This window comes from Athene noctua, chromosome 2, assembly GCF_965140245.1.
Source record: "Athene noctua chromosome 2, bAthNoc1.hap1.1, whole genome shotgun sequence".
Taxonomy (NCBI): Eukaryota; Metazoa; Chordata; class Aves; order Strigiformes; family Strigidae; genus Athene; species Athene noctua.
In genome coordinates, this window is record NC_134038.1 from 29,915,615 (window position 1) to 29,936,942 (window position 21,328).

A 21,328-nucleotide genomic window follows, 5' to 3' on the forward strand; every position below is an offset into this window, starting at 1 on the left:
GAATTACTGGAAAGAATAAAGTAGCAGATAAGAAGAGTAATCACACAGTTGATGGACTGTAGAGAGATGTTGGATATCTTAGTGATAGGGGAAGAAGCAACACGCAAACATAAAAAAAGACAATATCTATTTTTTTAAAAAAATCATCCTATGATGAATCTGTTGTTTGGAACACATGGTTTCTGCAGGTTGCAAGTAAAGAGTCTAATTTGTGCTCCCCCAGATTGCTTTAGACAAGATGGTTTTAAAAGCTGTAGGACTTCTAACTGCTTCTGGAGTGTTCTTCCCACCTCCATTCACCAGCCACATGCCTACCATTTTAGTCTTGTCAGAACTATAATTCGAATAACATAATGTATTAGTAATCAACTATCTGAGATACTGTTAATAATCCCCGTGAAACAGATTAAAATCTCAGGCATGGCGTACTTAAAAACAGGGCAGAGGAGCAAAGATGGTGTTTTCAAAGAGATAATCTTGCCTGCCAGTACTTGGGAAATTACAAGCTTAGCATGCTGACTGTTCACAAATATACTCAATCATGATTCAATCTAAGTAAGTTTATGACAGCAAGGAAGTACATTATGATTGTTGCGACATTTAAATTGACCTCTGCTCTTCAACAGCTCGATGTGATATCAGTATTACCATTTGAAGTTTTATCCTTCTTCTTTGGATTTAACCCAGCATTTAGAGCAAATAGGATGCTAAAGGTAAGATCTATGTTACTGATGGATGACTAACCACACATATATGTTTTTACAACTCAATGGGAATGTGTTTATAATATTTAGGAGTATGAAATTTAGAAATTGGAAAATATCTTCAGAATAAGATACAACATAAGTAAAAAAGCCAAAAAAAATACAAGATGTAGTCTGTCCAAATGAAGCCATTATTCTCTTATTTTTCTTCGATTTTATTATTTCCTGCTTTCAAAAGGTGGTTTGTGATTAAGGCTGGTTTGTTTCCATTATTTAAATTAGATTAATCTTAAATTACATGTTTAGTTTTCAAAGATTAAAAAAAAAAATTAAGATCATTAATTAATGCCAGTGTCTTTTCCCCTTCTGTTAGTAATGTCAGGTGTTTAAAAGCAAAGGAGGGAATTTTAAGGATAATATAAACTATACACAGCATATTTAGAAAGCATAAATCTACTTTTACTATTGAGTCCAAAGACATCTGGAGTTGTGCAATGAAGGGGCTGAGAGGAGATTAGACAACAGCACTCTCCCTGCATTTCATGGTACCTAGCAGGCCACTCTGCTGCTAAATATATTCCCATTCACACAGTCAATATACTGACAAAGAATTGGCTTTCATTTAAAGCTGGGGGGATAGAAAAGAACTCTGAGAATAAAATAAGGGTGTTCTTCAATTCAGTTTTCAACAAAACTTCAAAATTCCATAAATCAGAAATGAAAAAATATGAAAGAATGAAAAGTTAAAGAGTACCTCATATTAGGCAAACAGATGTGTACTGAACAAAAACAAAGTAAAAAGCTACATGTGAATACAAAGGGCTATCACTAAGGGTAAACTACAGATAATTAACAGGAAGAATTTGGTACAGCAGCAATTGATACTAAATGGTATATTGTCTAGCATATGGCGGTTGATACGTATGATCACTTACTGAAGAAGTATTGGAACTTCAGGAAGAGAAAGAAGGGATTTTTATACATGTAATTCACTCTGATAAATTTACCCAAGCAATTATATATGTTTGAGGAAGAGAAATCATTCATCTGCAGCAGTCTGACCCAAACAGCAAGGCTATTTCTATAATCAGATTAATGGGACACTCAACACCCAAAACAATGTTTAACTCAGTTTTCATTTTTGTTTTTCATTTCACCTTTTACTGAAATGTTTAAAGAAAGTCAGACTACCAAAAAAATCCATTATTTTCAAAATGTGTGTGCAAACTAATGTCAGTACTATTATGAAAAGACATGTGGTGAAGAATAGTTATTGGATTACTTTCATTTCTTTTCCATTCAGCATAACACATTCTTTGAGTTTAATGATCGTTTGGAAGCTATTCTGGACAAAGCATACATCTACAGGTATGTGTTTATTAAACTCTTGTAGCATGCCAAGCTTGGCACAGAAGGCATTTCATTCGATTTCATGTGAGGCACTGGGTGGAATACGATACATCTTTAACTGTTCAATTTAAGATTTTTTAAAACAGCTGCCTTTATTGTAATCATTAAAATAATAAATGTAAACGGCTCATGTATGAAGTCTAGCTCAGTTCAGCTGGCCCCATTCAGGCAAAATGTTCACTGAACTGAGGCTTCTGCCAAAATGTAATGGACCAGAGTATCAGAAAGAAGTTTCTTTAGTGAAAGAGCTAGAGGACAGTTTCTTTAGGTTGCTAATAGCAATGCCAAATCCTCAGTAGCTGTTTATTTGTACTTAATAAGAGTTATGAGCTTAAGCCTATTTCAACTTTTTTCTTCAAATATGCACTCACCATGGACCTGGCATATACAGAAACTTTATCCTCCACTGCATTGACTAAACTTCGAATGAGAATCAATTCACCACAGATCTCAAATAGTGATTATAACTGTTGTCTGCTGCACTATGTTCTCACCTTCTGCACTGACAGGAAGAATTTTGAATCCAAATCAAGCTGTCCATAGACATGGTTATGGCAAGTTTCATAGCCCCCTCAGCTGTCAGTGATGCTGCTAAGACCCAAGGAACTCATCTACTCTGTCACCATTATTGTCATCTACCGTCAATGTCATCAGCCCTAGCTTATCTTGTTCAGTTCCTAAACTGACAGATTTTTTTTCTCTGTCCCAGTTTTGGGCCTTTTATTTTTCCTGTGTGCTGCTGCTGCACTTGTTTACCATCTTATTCTACATCAGAGATTATTGTAATTAAAAGGTAGACTTGGTACTTATACATTGCAACTGAGATATTTTATGAGATTTAGAAACTAAATTAGAAAAGGACGTTGAAACTCCTTCTCTTTCACATTTTCATGTACCTGTGAAATAAAACAAAACTTAGAAGTTTCAAAGTTCTGCTAAGGTATTTTTGAGATGCTGACCTCCAGAAAGCTTATTATGTTACCCTCTCACTTACTGGAGAGCCTTTTGTGGTTTATTTGGGTTTTTTCCTTTCTTTTTTAAAATTCTTGTTGGTACAAGAGAAGGCTTCTCTGAATTTCCACAAGATGAAGACATTCCTTGTCAGTTTCTAAATTATCATCTCTCTTATCTTCTCCAATCTCATCAAAAAGAATGGGTTTTCATCTGTCTTGTTTATACTTTTTAACTTTTTCTAATGTTGAGGACTTTTAAAATTAATTTATTGGTTTCCATATTACATTCTTTGCATTGGAGTCATAATTCAGTGACTTTTTTGTATCTCCTATAATATTTACATTAGTACTGGGAGATATATATTTTTAATATAGATGGTTTTGAATTAAGTAATTAGTTCACGTGTAACAATAACGTTGTGTGTATATGGATTTAAAGGAAATGGGAACAAATTAACAAACCCATTTTTACCCAAATAAGTAGTTTTACAAGGGACAGATATACACAGTATAAAAAATTATGGAATGGGAAATGGTTGTTTAAAGTATAAGTTGAGAAATGGGATGTGCATACCTTCAAACTAGTCTAACTTTGAAGGATGTGGTGTTGATTCGTGTATCAAAAAACAAGGAAGGTGTTCATTTAGAAAGGCTAAGACACACACAGCAAGACCTCCCTGGTCCTGTAAAATGTACAAAATAGCTGGAAAGACAGAGCCAGCTACTCTACAAAGCTGTTCTGCCTTTTTTAGAGTTTTGTAACATGATATTGGTTGAGTGCCACAACTGTATGGTTGCCGCTTGTGTCTTTGCTTCCTGGTGACAGGCCCACTTATATTTTCTAATATTAAATCAGTTGCAGAATATAAATTACAGAATGTAATTATCACCAAGTGAAATAATTTTCTCCTTCATACTGTTAAGAGGTCAGGAACTTGAAATGTATAAAATAGAGCACTCTTTGTAACTAAAATGTAATTTTAAATTCCACTGAAGATGTGCAGAAAAGTAATGGTAAAACACATGTATTTCTCAGCATATATAGGGTTAACAGTATTGATGTTTTATTATCTATAGACTTTCCCATCAGTGCGTTGCTAAGGTTTGTGGTAGAAAACAAGTATCTGCATACTGTGTTAAAAACACCTATTAAATACATCATGCCATGACCTGATACAATGCTTTAAAACATACTTCAGAAGACACTGACTCTCAGTTTTTGAGGTGCTCATTGATAAAAACATTTATATGGCAAAGATCTTTTAACTGGCTTACTAGAAGGCATAAGGTTAAGGAAAGAAAAGGGCAAATAAAGAGAGGTAGTTATACAGAGGAAAAGTACAAATGGGAGCTAATATATATATATATATATATATGTATATGGTTATTTATGCATACTACTGCATTTTATTTGAATGTAGCAATGTTGTTTTGATCTGAGATCTTGGTATGGTCACCATTTGAGTGATAAGGCACCAGTTAACTGTATAATGTCAAACTACACTTCTGCACAGAAAGTGTATGCGCCTGGGTGGAGTTTCTCCTCAAACTCGTTGGTTTTAATTTGTAGGAATAGAGCTAGCAAAAGTTACTACATCTTATCTACCCATTGTGGTAGATTCAACATGTGCTTAGAGAACTATAATAATACATATTGTAGCAAAGGCTTCCAGAACCTTTACTCAGACCTCAGGAGTCCACTTGCATGGATTCAGACTTGTGCACAAGACCCAGTATGGTCAATATTGCATTATTACTAGATCACATCAGCTATCTGTTCCCAATAGCTTGCAACCCTAAACAACTGTCCTGGAAGCACATCAATGTTTAAATAGAAGTGGCATTCATTTGCCAACATCCTAAAGAAGAAGAGTACATGTAGGTAGATTGCTCAATGGCATGGAGAGGCGAAGGAGGGCATGCAATGGCACCTGAAGAACCAGCAAAGGAGTGCATAATTCAGAAGCAACCACAGAGATATTATCTGCCATTACCTTACTTTATCTTAGTTTATCCAACTTAGTGGATAAACTAAAGTGGATAAGTGGATCTTACTAAATTTTCATAAAACCATGCATTCAGTCACTGTGCACTGCAAACTGCATTGCATTCTAGCTGTACCAGATGAACTCCTTATGTACCAGCCTCACTGTTTAGGAAAGCTCAGTTCTCTTCCTATTTATTTATCCCTTGTCTGTATGAATATTTGAATGGAGAGCTAAATCCAGATTTTTCTTTTGACCTCCATGCACTGAACAGAGGATATACAATGAGATCATTATTGTATTAAACAGAAAGCTGCTTGGTGCTTAAGTAGTTCATCACTGGCATTCTTCAGAGAACTGGTCATAAGCATAAGAACTGGGATTAGGAACGATATAACCCCTGCTATAGCCATTAAATCATACTATTTAGCAGGCTTCCTAGCACAGCTCTTGTAAAGCAGTTCATTTCTGACCTCAGACATTTCTTGGCTTTAGTTCACAAGTTTAGAGCCTATCTTGAACACTTTGGCAAACACGTTAATTTGTACCCTTTAGCCTCATTAATATAGCTTAAAATTTCTGTAAATATTCTTAGCCAGTTAAAGAAGAGGATTATAAAGTTCACAGGAAACCATAATTTAAAAATTACTCTGTGTCAAATATTCTAGGAAAGATATTTATTTGACCTTGGACAAACATGAGAGACAGGTAAGTGCCAGCTATTCTTTCACTGAATCAATAGAGGTGGGGACCTACTTAGTGAATGCTTAACATAAACATTGCTGATCAAAAAAAAGCAATGGGTTCCATATTAAAATGAAGGAAAAATGTAAGCTGTTTTACAGGAATCTGTTGACTTTTATAGGGTCATTCGAACAACTGGATACTTGCTGTTTATCTTGCACATTAATGCATGCCTGTATTATTGGGCTTCAGACTATGAAGGACTTGGCAGCACTAGATGGGTGTACAATGGCAAAGGAAACATGTAAGTCCTTTTCTCTTACAAGAGATTTTTGTTGATTTTGCTCCTTCCTGAATCCCTCTCCTTTTCCGTGCCTTTGATTACAGAATATGCCCTTACTTTACTGCTTGGATAGCAATCTTTTAGCACCGTGACTGCTGATTAGCAGCTTTCATTACTAACATATTTGGTGGGCAGGTGCAGTGAATAATCAGTTTACCACTTTCAGCTTTTCTAGGTTTATGAGTCAGTGCTAAGCACTAACTTAATTAAACATTTAGAAAGCAACAAGGGTCATAAATTAAATTTACTATTACATACACACATGGGAACTGTTAGAAGGATTGCAGAACAATGCCTCAGAGGCACAGGTTTTTTTTCTGCTACACAGCATTTTGTCTTTAAAATGTAACATTTTAGTCCTAAATGCCATGGTGATTGGTCTGAAAAAATCCACTCACTTTCTCTGATCTTTTCAGAAGGTCATGACAAAACACGTGGTAGAGTGTCTGCAGTGGGAAAGACTGAATATTGGCACACTTTTCCACAAACTTCTTGCGACAGTACTAGTCTGGGTACCAAGTAAGGGACATTCATTAAGAGAAAATAGCAAAGTCATAATATATTTTGTGTATAGTTATATGAAAACATATCTAGTAGGTTCAGATGTATGAACATTCATTTCTTTCAAAGGCCATAATATAGTTAAAGCCACAGAAGCTCAATTTGTCATTAATTACTTTCTTTACAAAACCACATACACTATACTACTGCTGTTATAAACTACCCTTTAAACAACTTTTCACATTTCTCTTGGAGACGTGATCCTGTTGCTTGTAATTTTGTCACTTCATGAGTTTAGTGTGAAGTCCCTGCCTTGAAGGGTAAGCAAGTAGCCTTTGAGATTAAAACACACTTTTTGTAAAGCAGCATTGATTTTTTTATAATTAGGCATTTCTGTTTAAAAAATGGCATTGACTGAAGTTTCCACTAAAATGCACAGATTTAGTACTGCAGTCAGACATGTGCAAGCAGGGTCATGGAGCTCAGTGGGACCACTTATGTAAGTTTATACACAGATATTTGTTCACAGGATCAAGGCTTCCAGAAATCTGACAAGAAAAATGCAGAATTAATTTCCATTATAGCTATTTTTGTTAATGTTATTCTTGGGAATACTTGCCCCATAATTGAAAAAATAAAGTAACTAAGACTGAGCAACCTGAAAACTCTAAAAGTAGAGCACTTACTCAGCCTTCAGGTTTTTAATGCTTCTTCAGAACAGCCTAGAGAACAGGCAAGAAAGTCTTCCTATTTTTCATGGACAAGAATATTTTACATTTCGCACAGGGAAACAATTGGTAGAAATTATTTTTTAGCTTGATCACAGACAATGATATTGTGCCTAGAGGCAACGGTCAGGTTTTTTAATATTTTGTGATAACTTTTCCATGAGGAGACAAAAATGTTTATCAAATGACATCACACTGAAAACAAATGGGATTTAGGGCAGAATTTTTAATAAATAATAATAATAATAAACTGATAATTCAAAGTCTGCATTAAACCAAGATACTGAAAAAAATGCATATTAGAATATATCCATGTAAACTTCATTAAGCCATTAATCTACTTCATTTTGACATTGGTTGGTAAATGTATGGCTTTTTATTCTTTTGCCTGTATCTAACTCATACTGGATTATATGGTCCCATGTACTTGGGACCCCAAAGAGTATCCCATGTTGAGCTGCATTTCATAAAGTATCCCACTAACAGCAAATGCCTTCTGTATAGGATTGTCATTGCTTTAGAGAATCAGGCATGACATAATATCTGATTGTCGAATCTTTGGGGATTTTTGAGAGAGAGTCATTGTGTTATTATTGGAGATGCAGTGTGAATTTAAACATATCAGACAAGATACTTCTATGTATATTCACTTTTTTGGAAAGCAGGAATTAAGAACAATCAGGGAAAAATCTGTCAGAAAAAAGTGACAAGATCTGCAGCATATATTATGGCACAACAGTGCAGATGTAATTTCCTTTCACACAGCAAAGTTGCAAACAATTGAAGCAAAGTATGCCATTGGTCTCACATAGAATGGGAACGCATTCAGAAAGAAGACAAACATAGCTTCTTCACTAATTAAAAAAAAAAAAAAAAAAAAAAAAAAAAACCAAACCAGTAAGTAGTTTGACAAATAAATCAAAATTCTAGTGATCTCAGATTACACTGACCCAAAGAAAATGATCTGGTACTGATTTAGTGGCATAAATGTTTTATGTAGAATCCCTGCTGTGTCCATAAAACCTTGTTAGTTTTGGCCAAAACCAGTTCTTAAAAATGTCAACACTTCTAGGATCATTTATTTTCCTTTCCAGGCTAAGAATAATATAAAGACAACTGTTTCTCTTATCAGTTTGATTATATATAGGTTCCTGAGCAGGCATACTAACTAGTGAACTTCAATTTTTAACTAACAGCTGTTCACAGCACTCAAACCACAAGGAAAATTACCAGAGTATCTTTGTTTGCACATTTCTGCTAGCTGTATTCTTTTCCAGATCGTGTCCAGACTCTAAAGTGTTACTTGCCAGTCCAAGAAGACTTGAAGCCTTTTGCGTGGTAGTCTTTAGTCAAAGCCTTTGACCTGAGGTGCAAAAGGCAGTCAACTTTATCCCCCTGCAACACACCCCAATTAGCCACAAAAGATGTTCCCAGCATTAAAACTGCACTCATGAGCAGACATACCTCGGTCTCTCCTAATGCAGGATAGCATCCCTGTTGCAACACCATAGTGTAGAGCCTATGTAACCATGGCAGCAAGATATTGAAAAGATGTCTTAATTACAGCTAAGTGAACAATTTTAACTATATGTGTTTATTTACAATCTAATTTAACCACCTAAGTAAGAGATTGGTCTCTAATTCCTCAAGAAAATGGACAAATCCTCTAGAAAAGGATTCAAGGCAGGAATGTAATGTAATTGTTCTGAATTGTCCCATGGAAGTCCCTGCCTCTTTCATCACGGTCCATCGGGGAAACTAAAACTAAGGAGCTGAAATTCTTATGCAAACCTCCCAGGTTAGTGCTATACTTAAGCAAAACAAATCATTCCATTTCTCTTATGGTATATTTCTTCTGCTGTTTGTAAGGCACCCACAAGTAGTCTGCAAAATTCTCCAGCATATTTATTAATCAAGACATCTATTTGCAACCTGATTATGTTTCTCTGTAGCTTGCTGCCTTCCTGCTCTGGGCACAGATTTAGCAGATATCTGTAAGTCCCAGAAGATGGTCACTGTACATGTCTAGAACAACTCTACTTCTCTGATATGCATTGCCTAATACACTGTAAGACTGACATAGCTTATAAGGTGTTTTGTGGGTATCAGCTACACACTGCACTTGCAATAGGTCTGAAGTGTCACACTTGCTGTACAGAAGCAGTTTCTGTACAGTGCCTCCGGACAATGTGTGAATGCACAGCCCAGCTCATGTCAGACCTAATGCTTTCAGACCTGCTTCTTGAGGCTTTACTTTTTAGGTAAAGGCTTTGCATTTTATACCATTCTGTCTGAGATCATCATAACCACAGGCACATGACTAATAAGTCACTCAAGAAAAAGAGGTTTCAAGAAGGAGGTGATTAGAGTATCAGTTTATACAAGCCACTTTACTCTGCTTAAACACAACCTGGTTGTAGTCTGAGAAGGGTCAAATGTGATAGCCCTGAAATAATGCTCCCCTGGGCTGAAATGTATGTGTGAATACCACCTTAAAATCTGATAGCCACATGCACAAAAATTTGATTTACCTGTATTAATCAAAACCATGTAAGAAGTTGAGTGTATTCTGAAATGGACTTTTATGAAAAAGATATTTCTATTGGCATAGTATTACAAGGTATCCTATTTGTAGTGTTTCTGAATGTTTTCATACCTTGGACTTATTGTAGGGAAAAATCTAGTAGCTCGATTGCCTGAAGGATAAACATGCTCTTTATGTTGTGCGGAGAGAAAATCCCTTTCTTGTCTCATGTTGTTTGCTTCAACAGTAATTTTATAGCAGGCTAGTAAGCTGTATGGTGAGCAGTGATGGTTTCCAGACACTAACTATAGGAAGTAGAGCTGCTAATACTGTTGAAATAGGAGTCTGTTTTTTCTGGCTTTCCTTAAACAAAATTTACAATCTCATTTCTCTCCTTCTTAGGGAAAAAAAAAAAAAAAAAAAAAAAAAAAGCAAAGCTGCTTTATATTTCAACTGTTTAACTTTCATTTCATTTTCATTTCATTAAAATAAAAACAATAAAATGCATAAATGGAGAAAATATAAAACCGGTGCCTAAGAGATAGTGAATACCCTGTGACTTTGTCAGTAGAAAGTTTCTTTTGAAGTAAAATTATAGACGCATACACTGTATTAACTACATCTTCAGAAAGGGGTGGGCCAATCTGAAAAAAAAAAAATCTCACATATTGGATATACAACACTGCAAAGAAAAATGTGACCCCTAAATTCCTTTGAGGAGCTGCTTTAATTCTTTGTAGACATTTCCAAAATGAAGATTATATTGTCCATCATGGTGGACTTCACAATTTTAGCATCCAAGGCCATTGGGTGTGAGGGAGTTGGTTAATTATTTTGTTTCTTGTAGTCACTAGCACAGAAGTAATGTTAATTTCTTTACTTTTATATTAACAAATTATACATGTTTCAAGCACTACAGCTCACTTATGGCAAATGAATATGATATTAATATGCTTTATATGATAATTCCCTCAGACAAGCTAAAGACATCATTTTATGCTGAAATCTGCAATTCTTTCAAAACAGATCTGAGGTTTTTTCTTATTATTTATTCATGCTACAGAAGTCTAAAAGAAAGCTGCCACTTATGCATATTTTGCTGGAAACAAGCATAGGTGCTGATTTATTTTTTTTTAACACAAGTGAAAATATTATAGTGCCATAATTTTGCACCCCTAACAAGGAAAGATTATATGATGGCAGATATGCAATGAATTTTTTGATTTAAGGACTCAGAATGAAAACATACAGTTCTGGCTGTTGAAATCTAAAACTAGAAAACTATGGTAAAAGTCATCATTGTAACTGCATTTCATTAATCTACAACCAAGAAAAAAGTGACTTTGTAATGAAAAGGAAGTGTTTGGTAAAGCCTGGCATTTAAGGTGAAAGACTTGGAAACACTTTTGAGTGATTTAAATAAAACTCCTCATTGGAATTTGTGGCTATTGAGTTTGTTTTTCTCATATTTGCACAGAACGGACTCTCCAGTTGTATTGTTACACAGAACATTTATTAATAGGATTGGAGTTCATATGTTAGTAAGAAAGGAATTTAAAAGTGAAGGCCACCGAATTAAAACATACATCTGAAGTCTGCAAGCAGGTCAGAGGGCCTCAGATTCAGGGTAACCATGAGAAGGTGCATGAAAGACTATTTCAAAACAAACATCTCCAAAAGTGTTTTTTCTGTGTTTGGGATTTTTTTATTATTATTATTTCAAACTCAATAAAATTCAACAAATAGAAGGAATATGCATTGCTTCAGAAGCAATATTATGGCCTCAAGTTGCACCAGGGAAGGTTTAGACTGGATATCAGGAAGCATTTCTTTACAGAACGGGTTGTCAGGCATTGGAATGGGCTGCCCGGGGAGGTGGTGGAGTCCCCATCCCTGGAGGTGTTTAAGAGTCGGGTCAACATAGCGCTGAGGGATCTGGTGTAGTTGGGAACTGTCAGTGTTAGGTTAATGGTTGGACTGGATGATCTTCAAGGTCTTTTCCAACCTAGATGATTCTATGATTCTGTAATAGGCATAGAAAAAATAGTAGAAAATCTCATTGTACATTTAAGGAAAATGAACTTCAACTCCTAATCATTAGTGAAGCTGAAGTATGATTGTACAGAGATTTAGAAAGTCAAATTCCAATTAATATGAGGCTTTAAAAGATATTCCTAAACCAATTACTTGTTAGCTCAGAAAAGCAGGAAATTATAGCATATTCATGACAATTATTTGAACTAATTAATCCCCGCTGCACAGTATGGGGCATGTTGCACTACTGCTAGCGATGCTATGTTCTTGAATGAAATTTAAAAAAGAATCTAAGAGATGCAAAAGCACTTTATATATATATATTTATTTATTTATTTATTTATTTAAAGATATATTTGTATTTTTTTAAAAAGAGTATGACTATCCTGACAAATTAATAATCAAAAAATTAGTTCTCTCCAGGTCCTTTGTTGTTTTCATAAATTTCTGTTATCATACAATAGAAATACACTGCTTGAATGCAACAGGCTCTGTCGTGCACAAAGCAGTACAAAGAGGGCTGTACAAACAGAGCAAAAAATGTTTATCCAAAAATCTCACACTTCAGATATGAGAAGTGACAGACAGCTGACAGATACTGTGAAGGCATCAACGTAAGCCATACGTTGAAGCAGAGTCTTAGTGACTGACCATTGCTCACTGCTATATTTGGTTTCTAGATCAAAAGAATTTCTGAGAAATGTCTTGAAGGGCATTAACAAGGTGGTTTTATGACAAGGTAGTCATTGGCGGAAAGCTCTTCCCATGCATGAGGGAAAGTAGTGAAGAAGGCAAGAAAGTATTTGTTAAGGTGACAAAAACAGTAGTGGAGGCCAGCCACCAGGAGAAGTTAGTGGAGGGGTCAGCCTTTCAGTGTTGAACAAGTGTTCGGAGAAGCTGGTTTAAGACACAGCTTGTGGAAGCATGTATCTTCTGTTTGACATAACCCAGGAGGCAGAGCCAATGAAGGGTGCTCAGAAGCAGAGCAGGAGGAAGACCAATGTGGTTAAAGGGGTAGGAATATGAATGGACACGAGAAGACCAACACTGCATTTGTTGTGTCCACCATAAGGCTTCACACTGGTGTCATCCAGTGAAGAGACCTTCAGATGTATGAGCATCTAGCATGCTACAGATAAACTCTGGGAAGTCTCTAACACTTATACACTGTTTGTAACAGCATGGGATCTTCACTTACAGTATTCTAACACTGTAATGACCACCTTGGCGATTTGTTACAGAAGTTTTCTGTAATGCTGCATAGAGTTACTGGAGAAGAGTAAGCAACCGCTGCATTTCCCATATATTCTTATTTTGCTGTCAGTAAGAACATGCAGAATAATGTGATTTACATAACTCTATCATTTGTAAAATCATAACTCTTTATAAAAAATATTGAAGATCTTTTGGACTGAAAAGCAGCAAAGGAAGGCCCAGCTCAGGTAAGTATACTCTTAACTTCCACCACGTTACTGCCTACAGTCAATAACAAAAATGCTGTCTGTATTCACAGGTATCTGAGGTGTTACTACTGGGCGGTTCGTACTTTAATCACAATTGGTGGCCTTCCAGAACCACAAACTCTGTTTGAGATAGTTTTTCAACTGCTGAATTTTTTCCTGGGTGTCTTTGTCTTCTCCAGCTTAATTGGTCAGGTACATCAAAAAAATCAATAACTACATATGTTCAAATCACTGTAATGATTATATATTAAATTTAATGGAGTTTAGTTCTGAGAAAAAGCTTAGCTTCCATCTGAATGTCCCTCTATTTAACTGTCATCTTTACTTACTCTTCTGACAAATACATGTTTTTAATCAGTTCCCAGTTTTGTAGCCCTTTTGCACACAAGGTGATAGAAAGCCAAGACTCTGCAGGACATGGATGATTCTTCAAACTATGAATAATTCCTTTTTTCTTTCTCACAGCCAATGAGACAGTTCCTTAACATTCACACTATGTTGTTAAGTCTGATATAAAAATTATAATTGTAGATATAATATTAATATGTACAAATTATTTAATAAGTCACGGTACTACTGCCAATAGAATGCTGTTAATGGAAATTCCATTTTTGTCAGGAATTCTGCTTTTTTCTATAAATCACAACACATTTGTTAACCTGAAAATTAATTATTTTCTATATGTCTTCACTCTCATCTGACAGGAGGAAAAAAAAAAAAAAAAGCCCATAGCACAGCAAATCAAATCACTTTGCAAATGAATAACACTGAAATGATTCTGGCTTGTAACTATTAAACTTGGGCTTTAGATCCCTAGGTTTTAAAGTACCTTGCCTACAGAAAAACAAATGCCATGGTTCATATATAATACTGTGTCTTATTGGATTTCTGTAGAAATCATTCCCGACTTTTTGATTTGTACATGTCTGCTATTGGAAGAATTATTATGAAAAAATAAAGATGAAAAGTGAAATTTAATTTTTATTTTGAATACAGGATTCAAAAAGTTCAACAAAACAGTTTAAAATTGCAAATGTCTCTTGCTGTTTAGAAGTACAAGAAGAGACAACCATCATGAAACAGACTACTGCCTATAGGATTTAAAATTCATCCACAAACAAGAATTACCAAAAATAAAACAAGTAGCTAATATAAAATATTTCTTCTAGAGAGCTATTGATTTCAAGTATATTGCATTAAACTTCAGAGTTTGCAAAATTATGATTTTTTCCTAAATTGATGTAACTGTCAATGACAGTACCACGCAGATTCTGCAGATTAGTTTTTGTAACCAGTAGAGTCACTTGTACACTCAAACCTTAAATTTTAACACACAGACAACTTCACAGCAGTTTGTTATAATTCCTATTTATAAAGAGCTCTTAAAACTACTGAGTTATTCCTGATTTAGCACACTTGCCTAAAAATTGTTATTCCTACAGCAATCAATTACCTCTCTATAATAAACAGGAGAATTCAGCCCACCAGCACATGAATCCTTGGGCACTGCAATATGAAACCATTCTACTAAAAACTTGACTATATAGTTAGGCTTCTGAAGAAGGAATACCTACGAACATTAACTCATCCACTTTCTAAAAACTAAATTACATTTGTGTTGGAGTGTTAAATGATATTTCTGCAGTAAAAACTTCAAGGTCACCTTTCAGCTCAAAGGGCGTTTTTAGAGCATGATCTAGATTCTCTTAACTATTTAAATAGTGGTAGGATCTTAATTCTAGTGGCGCCCGTGGATGCTATTAGAGAAATTTAGCCCAGTTTGCTTTAATTCTGACATATTGCACACCAAATGCAAAGTAGTTTTATTATGGAATTTTAAGTAAAGCATTATCTATATTTTTCATCCATGCGTAAAAATATGAAACAGAAGAATAAAAATCCACAAATGATCCCTTTAAAATCATATACACTTTCCAACACAATTAGATTAAACCTGTACTACTCCTGAAAAAACAGATGAAGCACCTATTCAAAACATGCAAATGAATGCATAATTAATCAGTGATTTTGCAAAAAAGTGTTTTATTCTTTTTATATGTTGTTGACAAGATATTCAAATCAAGACTATTTTTACTGAAATGTGTAGTAACAACAACTGATGTTTGCAGATGAGAGATGTTATTGGAGCAGCAACAGCAGGACAGAACTATTACCGTTCCTCTATGGACAACACTGTCTCCTATATGAACACTTACTCTATTCCAAAAGTGGTCCAAAATCGTGTTCGAACGTGGTATGAATACACATGGGACTCTCAGGGAATGCTGGGTAAGGCTTTCCAGTTCCAGTTATGTAGCAGCTCCAAGTGAGAGTGGTTGTACAGATACACATATAGGGTGAAATTCACATTTCTTTTCTGAATTGCATTCAATGTACTTTAGAAAAGAAGAAACTCCAAAGCAATATGACGCTTACTACTTCACAGATTCTATTATTTATACAGTATTGTAGCTATAACTTCAGACAAGATATGTAACTTAAAAGACAATATCTTAGTAAAAGCATGTTAGCAGTTTTCTCATTTGAACTCATAAATGCTAGAATAGCTCCATTAAGTTATGTATTTTTCTGTAAGTGTCCATTTTTATAGACATTCTTTCATGTTTTATATTTTCTAACTAATAGAGTTTGATTTTCTTTTTTTCTTTTACAGACGAATCAGAATTACTGGAGCAGATGCCAACAAAAATGCAATTAGCCATTGCAATTGATGTGAACTTTGCCATTGTCAATAAAGTTGACCTATTCAAAGCAAGTAGTTTTGCAGGAGAATGCAGAAATGTGTGCCATTCTTGAAACAGAAACCTTGTTTTGTGCATCTTGCAACACTTAAGAATCTGTTTGTTAATATGCAAGGCAAAATAGCTCAAAGAAATCTGCTAATGGAGACATGTCAGGACAAAGCCAAGTGCCTGGCTTTGAATTTTTTGTGTCAAAGTATATATAAAAAAACCAAATGAGATTAAGACATAGTCCTGTTATATCAGCATACTAAAGCTGATGTCATGGTCAGATTGTAAGTGATTTCAGAGTATAACTAATCTCAAGAATCAGATGTGGAACGTAATTTTTAATACAGCCCACCTTGCTGTATATTGCCTAAGTCTGCCTGAGAGATCACATATGCTATGTCTTCTGGCAACATAACTTTGATGTAGTGAATGCTACTTTTTAGTAACTTTTGTGCAAAGTAGCCTTCTCTTTATTATCATGATAGCTTTCCATAGATACAATTTAAATGTAGTACTTAAGACTGGATTTCTGACACCAAAATGAAGAGACACTGCATTTTTAGAAACAATGTTGAAATACAGTAACCTTAACACTAATTTGTTTGTTAGGGTAATTGCAAGAAATTACATATCTCTTCATAAACGTTACATAGCTTGCACAGTTTCTGCCACATTTGCTGAAGATGTGGAATTCGTACATTCATAACAACATTTGACACGATCTGGGCTTTTTTCCCTGGATAAGTAAAAAATATTCACATAAAAGACCATAAAGCTCTGAACATAGCACTACCTGAGCTTCCATAGCATTTCTGATGTACAGAATTTTACTTTGTAGAAGAGATTTTCAAGCCAAAGAGCATTCTATAAGTATTTAAAATTACAATCTTTTCTCTTCTCTAAAAGCTGATTCAATGTTTTGAGTTTCCATTCCACTTACGAAACCCTAGATCATTCATGTACTGTTGAGTTTTGCTGCCCAGTGTAAGCACTAATAGTCACTTGTGCTACTGAATTAATAGAGAAAACCATTCTAATTATTTTAACAGGGGTGTGATACCCAGATGATATATGACATGCTGTTAAGGCTGAAATCCATTGTATATTTACCTGGTGACTTTGTTTGCAAAAAGGTGAGCATTGTTGTCTCTTTCAAATAATAATTATAGTATGTATTTTAGAAAAAGAGTTCAGATATCGGTCAACAGTGTCCTTTAAATAAAGTTAATCCTGTGTGAATTAAATACCATAAAAGTAATTATGGTAATCTGTGTAATAATAACAAATGTGCTCTCAAATTTCAACCTGGAACAAGACAATATGGATTTTATTACTTAACATCATCAAACATAAAATTATAGTAACATGGGAAAGTATTTAATGTAAATATGGCTTATCTAATGATACAGAGATTATTTTTTTTATACATCTATACATACAAACCTAGACTACAGATCTCAATCTCTGATGCTTTGTATGTGCTTCATTTGTGTACTCAGAAACTCTTAAGTGGAATTACCCAAGAATGTAGAAAATACACTGCATTCCATACTGCTCCTTACAGCAGGATTTGATCTTGCTCTACCTTCACTCGCAGCCCTGAGCCATCTCCTGACTTCCAGCTGAATGCTGTCACACTGTCCCCTAGCAAAGCATCTATCTTCTCTTAGCATTTTGGCTCAAACATGGCCCTACAGTAACACAGGTGGATGGCTCAGCTTCTGACCAAGTAAGCTCAAATCTCTTTTCAGAAGGCATGTAAGCATACTCATGGGCAGGGTAGGATGTAATTAAAGCATAGCAGAGGATGAAGTATCAGTACCGTTACTGTTCTGGCAAGTGACCCACAGTTCATGCCACACCCAGAGTGACCATCAGAACCCCTTTACTTGTCTTTAGCAGTTCTGGTCCAGCATGTTCACTAATGTCCTGCTCCCTCCAAGAGTTAAGCATATGATCCTCTTCCTGAATGCTGAGTTAGTCCCACTGACTCCACCATGTAGGAAGTTAAACATTTGTGAATGCACCAAAGGATCAGGTGTGTCCCTTTAAAGATCAATCCCAGAATTACTGTTGGCTAGGAAAGGCAGAAGAGTAGTTTGGTTTGTTTGTTTGTACAAGGCACACCATGAAAGGATCTTAGACTGCAGCTGGGACTCTGCCACAACAGACATAATAAATGACAGTAACAGATTCAGGGACTTGATCCTGTAGTCAGATGCAAAACTTTCTCAATAAGAGTGGATTATGAGATATTGAAGTACCAATTTATTACAGCTTGATTCAGAGCTAAAAGGCTTGTATAGATCTACTATGTGGCCAACAACCATAGTAACCCTATTAATGCTTTAACACGTAGTAGGGAATAAAGCTCTGTTGGAACCACCTCCTCCTTAGACATATGTTGGCCTCATCGTATTTTACCGAGGAGAGACTGCATGCAGGTTTGGAGGACCAAGTGAAGAGGTAGGAAGTGCAAGCCCTATGGTTTCAGTCCTGGCTTTGTTTCTGTTGCCTCTTCACTTTTAAAATGAAGTTGCTGTTTTGCCTCAGTTACTCCAGCTGCACAAGTGGAAAAATTGTTATTTGCCTGCCTCACTGAGATGTTGTGAGGACTGTTACGATCATGGTTGTGATGTGCATTATATATGCTTTTTATGCTTTTTTTTATGCTTATTTGTGCTTTTTATTGTATATACTGATTTATTGTATATACTGATGTCACACCTTTAAATCATATTAGATCATGTAGAGGATAATAAATAAACCGATAATCTCTTAAACCATTCAATAATTACATAAAAGTTGACAAAGTTTTGAATTACTGTTTATTTTTATTTTAAGTTAGGTAAGTGATGATTACAAGTAATAGTGTAAAAACTGAAGGTTTTTAGACCATGAAGCATAGGCTTTTTTGCATTTTTTGCATTTATAATGCTGAAGGACTTTAGCTCCCCCCAGAACAGTTGATGGAAATGACTGCCACAATCCTGATTATCTAGTCTTCTTTTTCCAAGCTGACCTAGATGGTCTTACTCCTGTTCAAATATTGCCCCACATCACAATCAGAACCACCAAAATCAATTCTTGCATTAGTTCTCAGTGCTAGGAAAAGTACTGCAAACATTTATTTCCCTATAATGCTGGTAAACCTGTTTATGAGAGAGTGGAAAGAGATTTAAGGAAGAGTCTGTCAGATTATTCTAACAAAAAAACACTGCCCTGCTAACACATGGGAACTTTATGTGTTTGTGTGCTCAGGGAGAGATTGGCAGAGAGATGTACATCATCAAACAGGGTGAAGTTCAAGTCCTTGGAGGCCCTGATGGTACAAAAGTCCTGGTTACACTAAGAGCAGGAGCCGTATTTGGGGAGATCAGGTAGGTTCATTCCTATTTTTAACACTTCCTTTAGAACTGGTCAAATAATCAATGGTTTGACTTCTCTGTGGTAAGCATAACAGCTGCCATGAGGGCTGGAAAGTAGGTAGGATCAACCAAGAGGACACTGCGCAAGGAGATGCAGGTAAGTGAAGAAAAATCTATATGTGAAGCATCTGAGACCAGTGTTTTGGACAATGTACACAGGAATATACAGACAAATTTCTACTTCAGCATTTAAGATTTCACACCCCTTCCTGTTCCAAGGTCTGCAAGAGAGCAAGACATTTTATTGCCTCTATAGTAAGACTAGCTGCCCTTACACAGCAGATAGTAAACATTATTATTAATTTCCAACAAAAGAGATAAAAATCTAAAATAGCAAATAAAATGAGTTCATTTCAGGAGATGAAGTAGGGATTAAGTTGCCAGAAATCAGGCATCCAAGTTCGAAAATATATTTGTTTAAGAGCATACACAAGAAAAAGGCTGACAGACTAGATTTTTGGCTGAGTTTATCTTGAGGATAAAATTTTTCTCTGGTGGCTACAAACATTTTTTTATATTCTCATGCTGTTGCTATGCAAAATTCATTAACTCTTCTGTTCCATGTTCCCCAATTAGCCATCCAAGTGCTGGATTTTAGGCACTGCAGCTCCTGCTGAGGTTGGCCTCAAGAAAAGTAAAATACATGTGCTGCTGCATGTGATAAACTGGATCCTTGATTTCTTCCAGCTGCCTTCCTGTTATTGTTAATCCTCTTGCTAGTAGCTTTAATCTGCCTTTTGAAAAGCAGTAATCAGCTCTGTGCCAGGTTTACAGTTATCTTCTACTTGTGTCTCCCTTTGCAGTAGGGAAAACATTCCTGTTTATTCAGTGATGTGCATACAGAGCTTGATTAGACCTCAAGTGGAAAACACCTGATGTATCCCATAGATAAAGACCTTTTTCATTGAGTGGGAAGGTGAAATTATATCAGCTCTTTGAGAGAAGGTTATTTGAAAGGTGTTTCTCTTTGTGACAATATAATACCTGAGCAAAGCCTGAAACAAAATATTGTATTGTAAGTTATGTGGAAAGGCTGAAAATGCACTGTTTTTCAGTAAGGGCTGAATAATTAAAAGATAAAAGAAAAAGCTACAGCAGCCCAGATATGTAACACACACAGAGTTTTCAATTATTTATTAGTCTTGTATTTGGAGCAAGGACTTTATTTTTTAGACTGAGAAACAATAATGATTGGTTTTAAAACAAGGAAGGGATTTTCAAACTGTTGATCTAATACAGGTGAGAACTTGTTTCCATGTGAGAAATACTCAGTGGCCTTTAAAGATCCATTTCCATGTGTTACTCTTTACATAATTTCCAATATGGCCAGTGAAACCATCAGCAATGTTATAACCCTATGCCTGTAGTATTGTTTTATTCATCATTCACCTACTGAGGCAGCATACCCATTCAGACACATGTAATTTGCATATAAATGTCAGGCAGTGGATAAACTCGAGGAGAAAAGACACAGTAACTGGCAGGCATCTCCAAAATTGAAAAAAGGAAAGGACATGAAGCACTAAGAGTAGCAGTAGAGATTTATCCTCTTCCTTGTGACAAGGTGTTAAAAAATAATGAGTTTGTATAGTGCCTTTCTATATAAGTTTTGTCAAGGTCTTCTGAATACCATATAGTGAAAGCAAATGAAAAAAATATTCTATAACGGATAAAAAACTCCTTCATTTAGCACATCCAAGTTTTCCCCTCAGTATTCATAGCATGGTTATCACCTGATACCAGATTGATTTTCTTCTGATTTCTGATTCAATATTTGTTTAGAGAAATAGGTCAGCTTCATTCGAAGTGGTTTAACTG

General features: G+C 35.4%; 1 protein-coding gene across 1 annotated transcript in view; it reads left to right on the top strand.

The window, feature by feature from the left end:
* CNGB3 (cyclic nucleotide gated channel subunit beta 3) overlaps positions 1-21,328 on the top strand; it is a 68,855-nt gene that overhangs the window by 39,500 nt on the left and 8,027 nt on the right. Inside the window, exons 8-15 of the mRNA XM_074898764.1 lie at positions 627-713; positions 2,008-2,072; positions 5,918-6,040; positions 13,380-13,521; positions 15,459-15,618; positions 16,004-16,101; positions 17,132-17,215; positions 19,344-19,462. Of these exons, the coding sequence (XP_074754865.1) occupies positions 627-713; positions 2,008-2,072; positions 5,918-6,040; positions 13,380-13,521; positions 15,459-15,618; positions 16,004-16,101; positions 17,132-17,215; positions 19,344-19,462 (878 nt within the window). The remainder of the gene's footprint in view (positions 1-626; positions 714-2,007; positions 2,073-5,917; positions 6,041-13,379; positions 13,522-15,458; positions 15,619-16,003; positions 16,102-17,131; positions 17,216-19,343; positions 19,463-21,328) is intronic.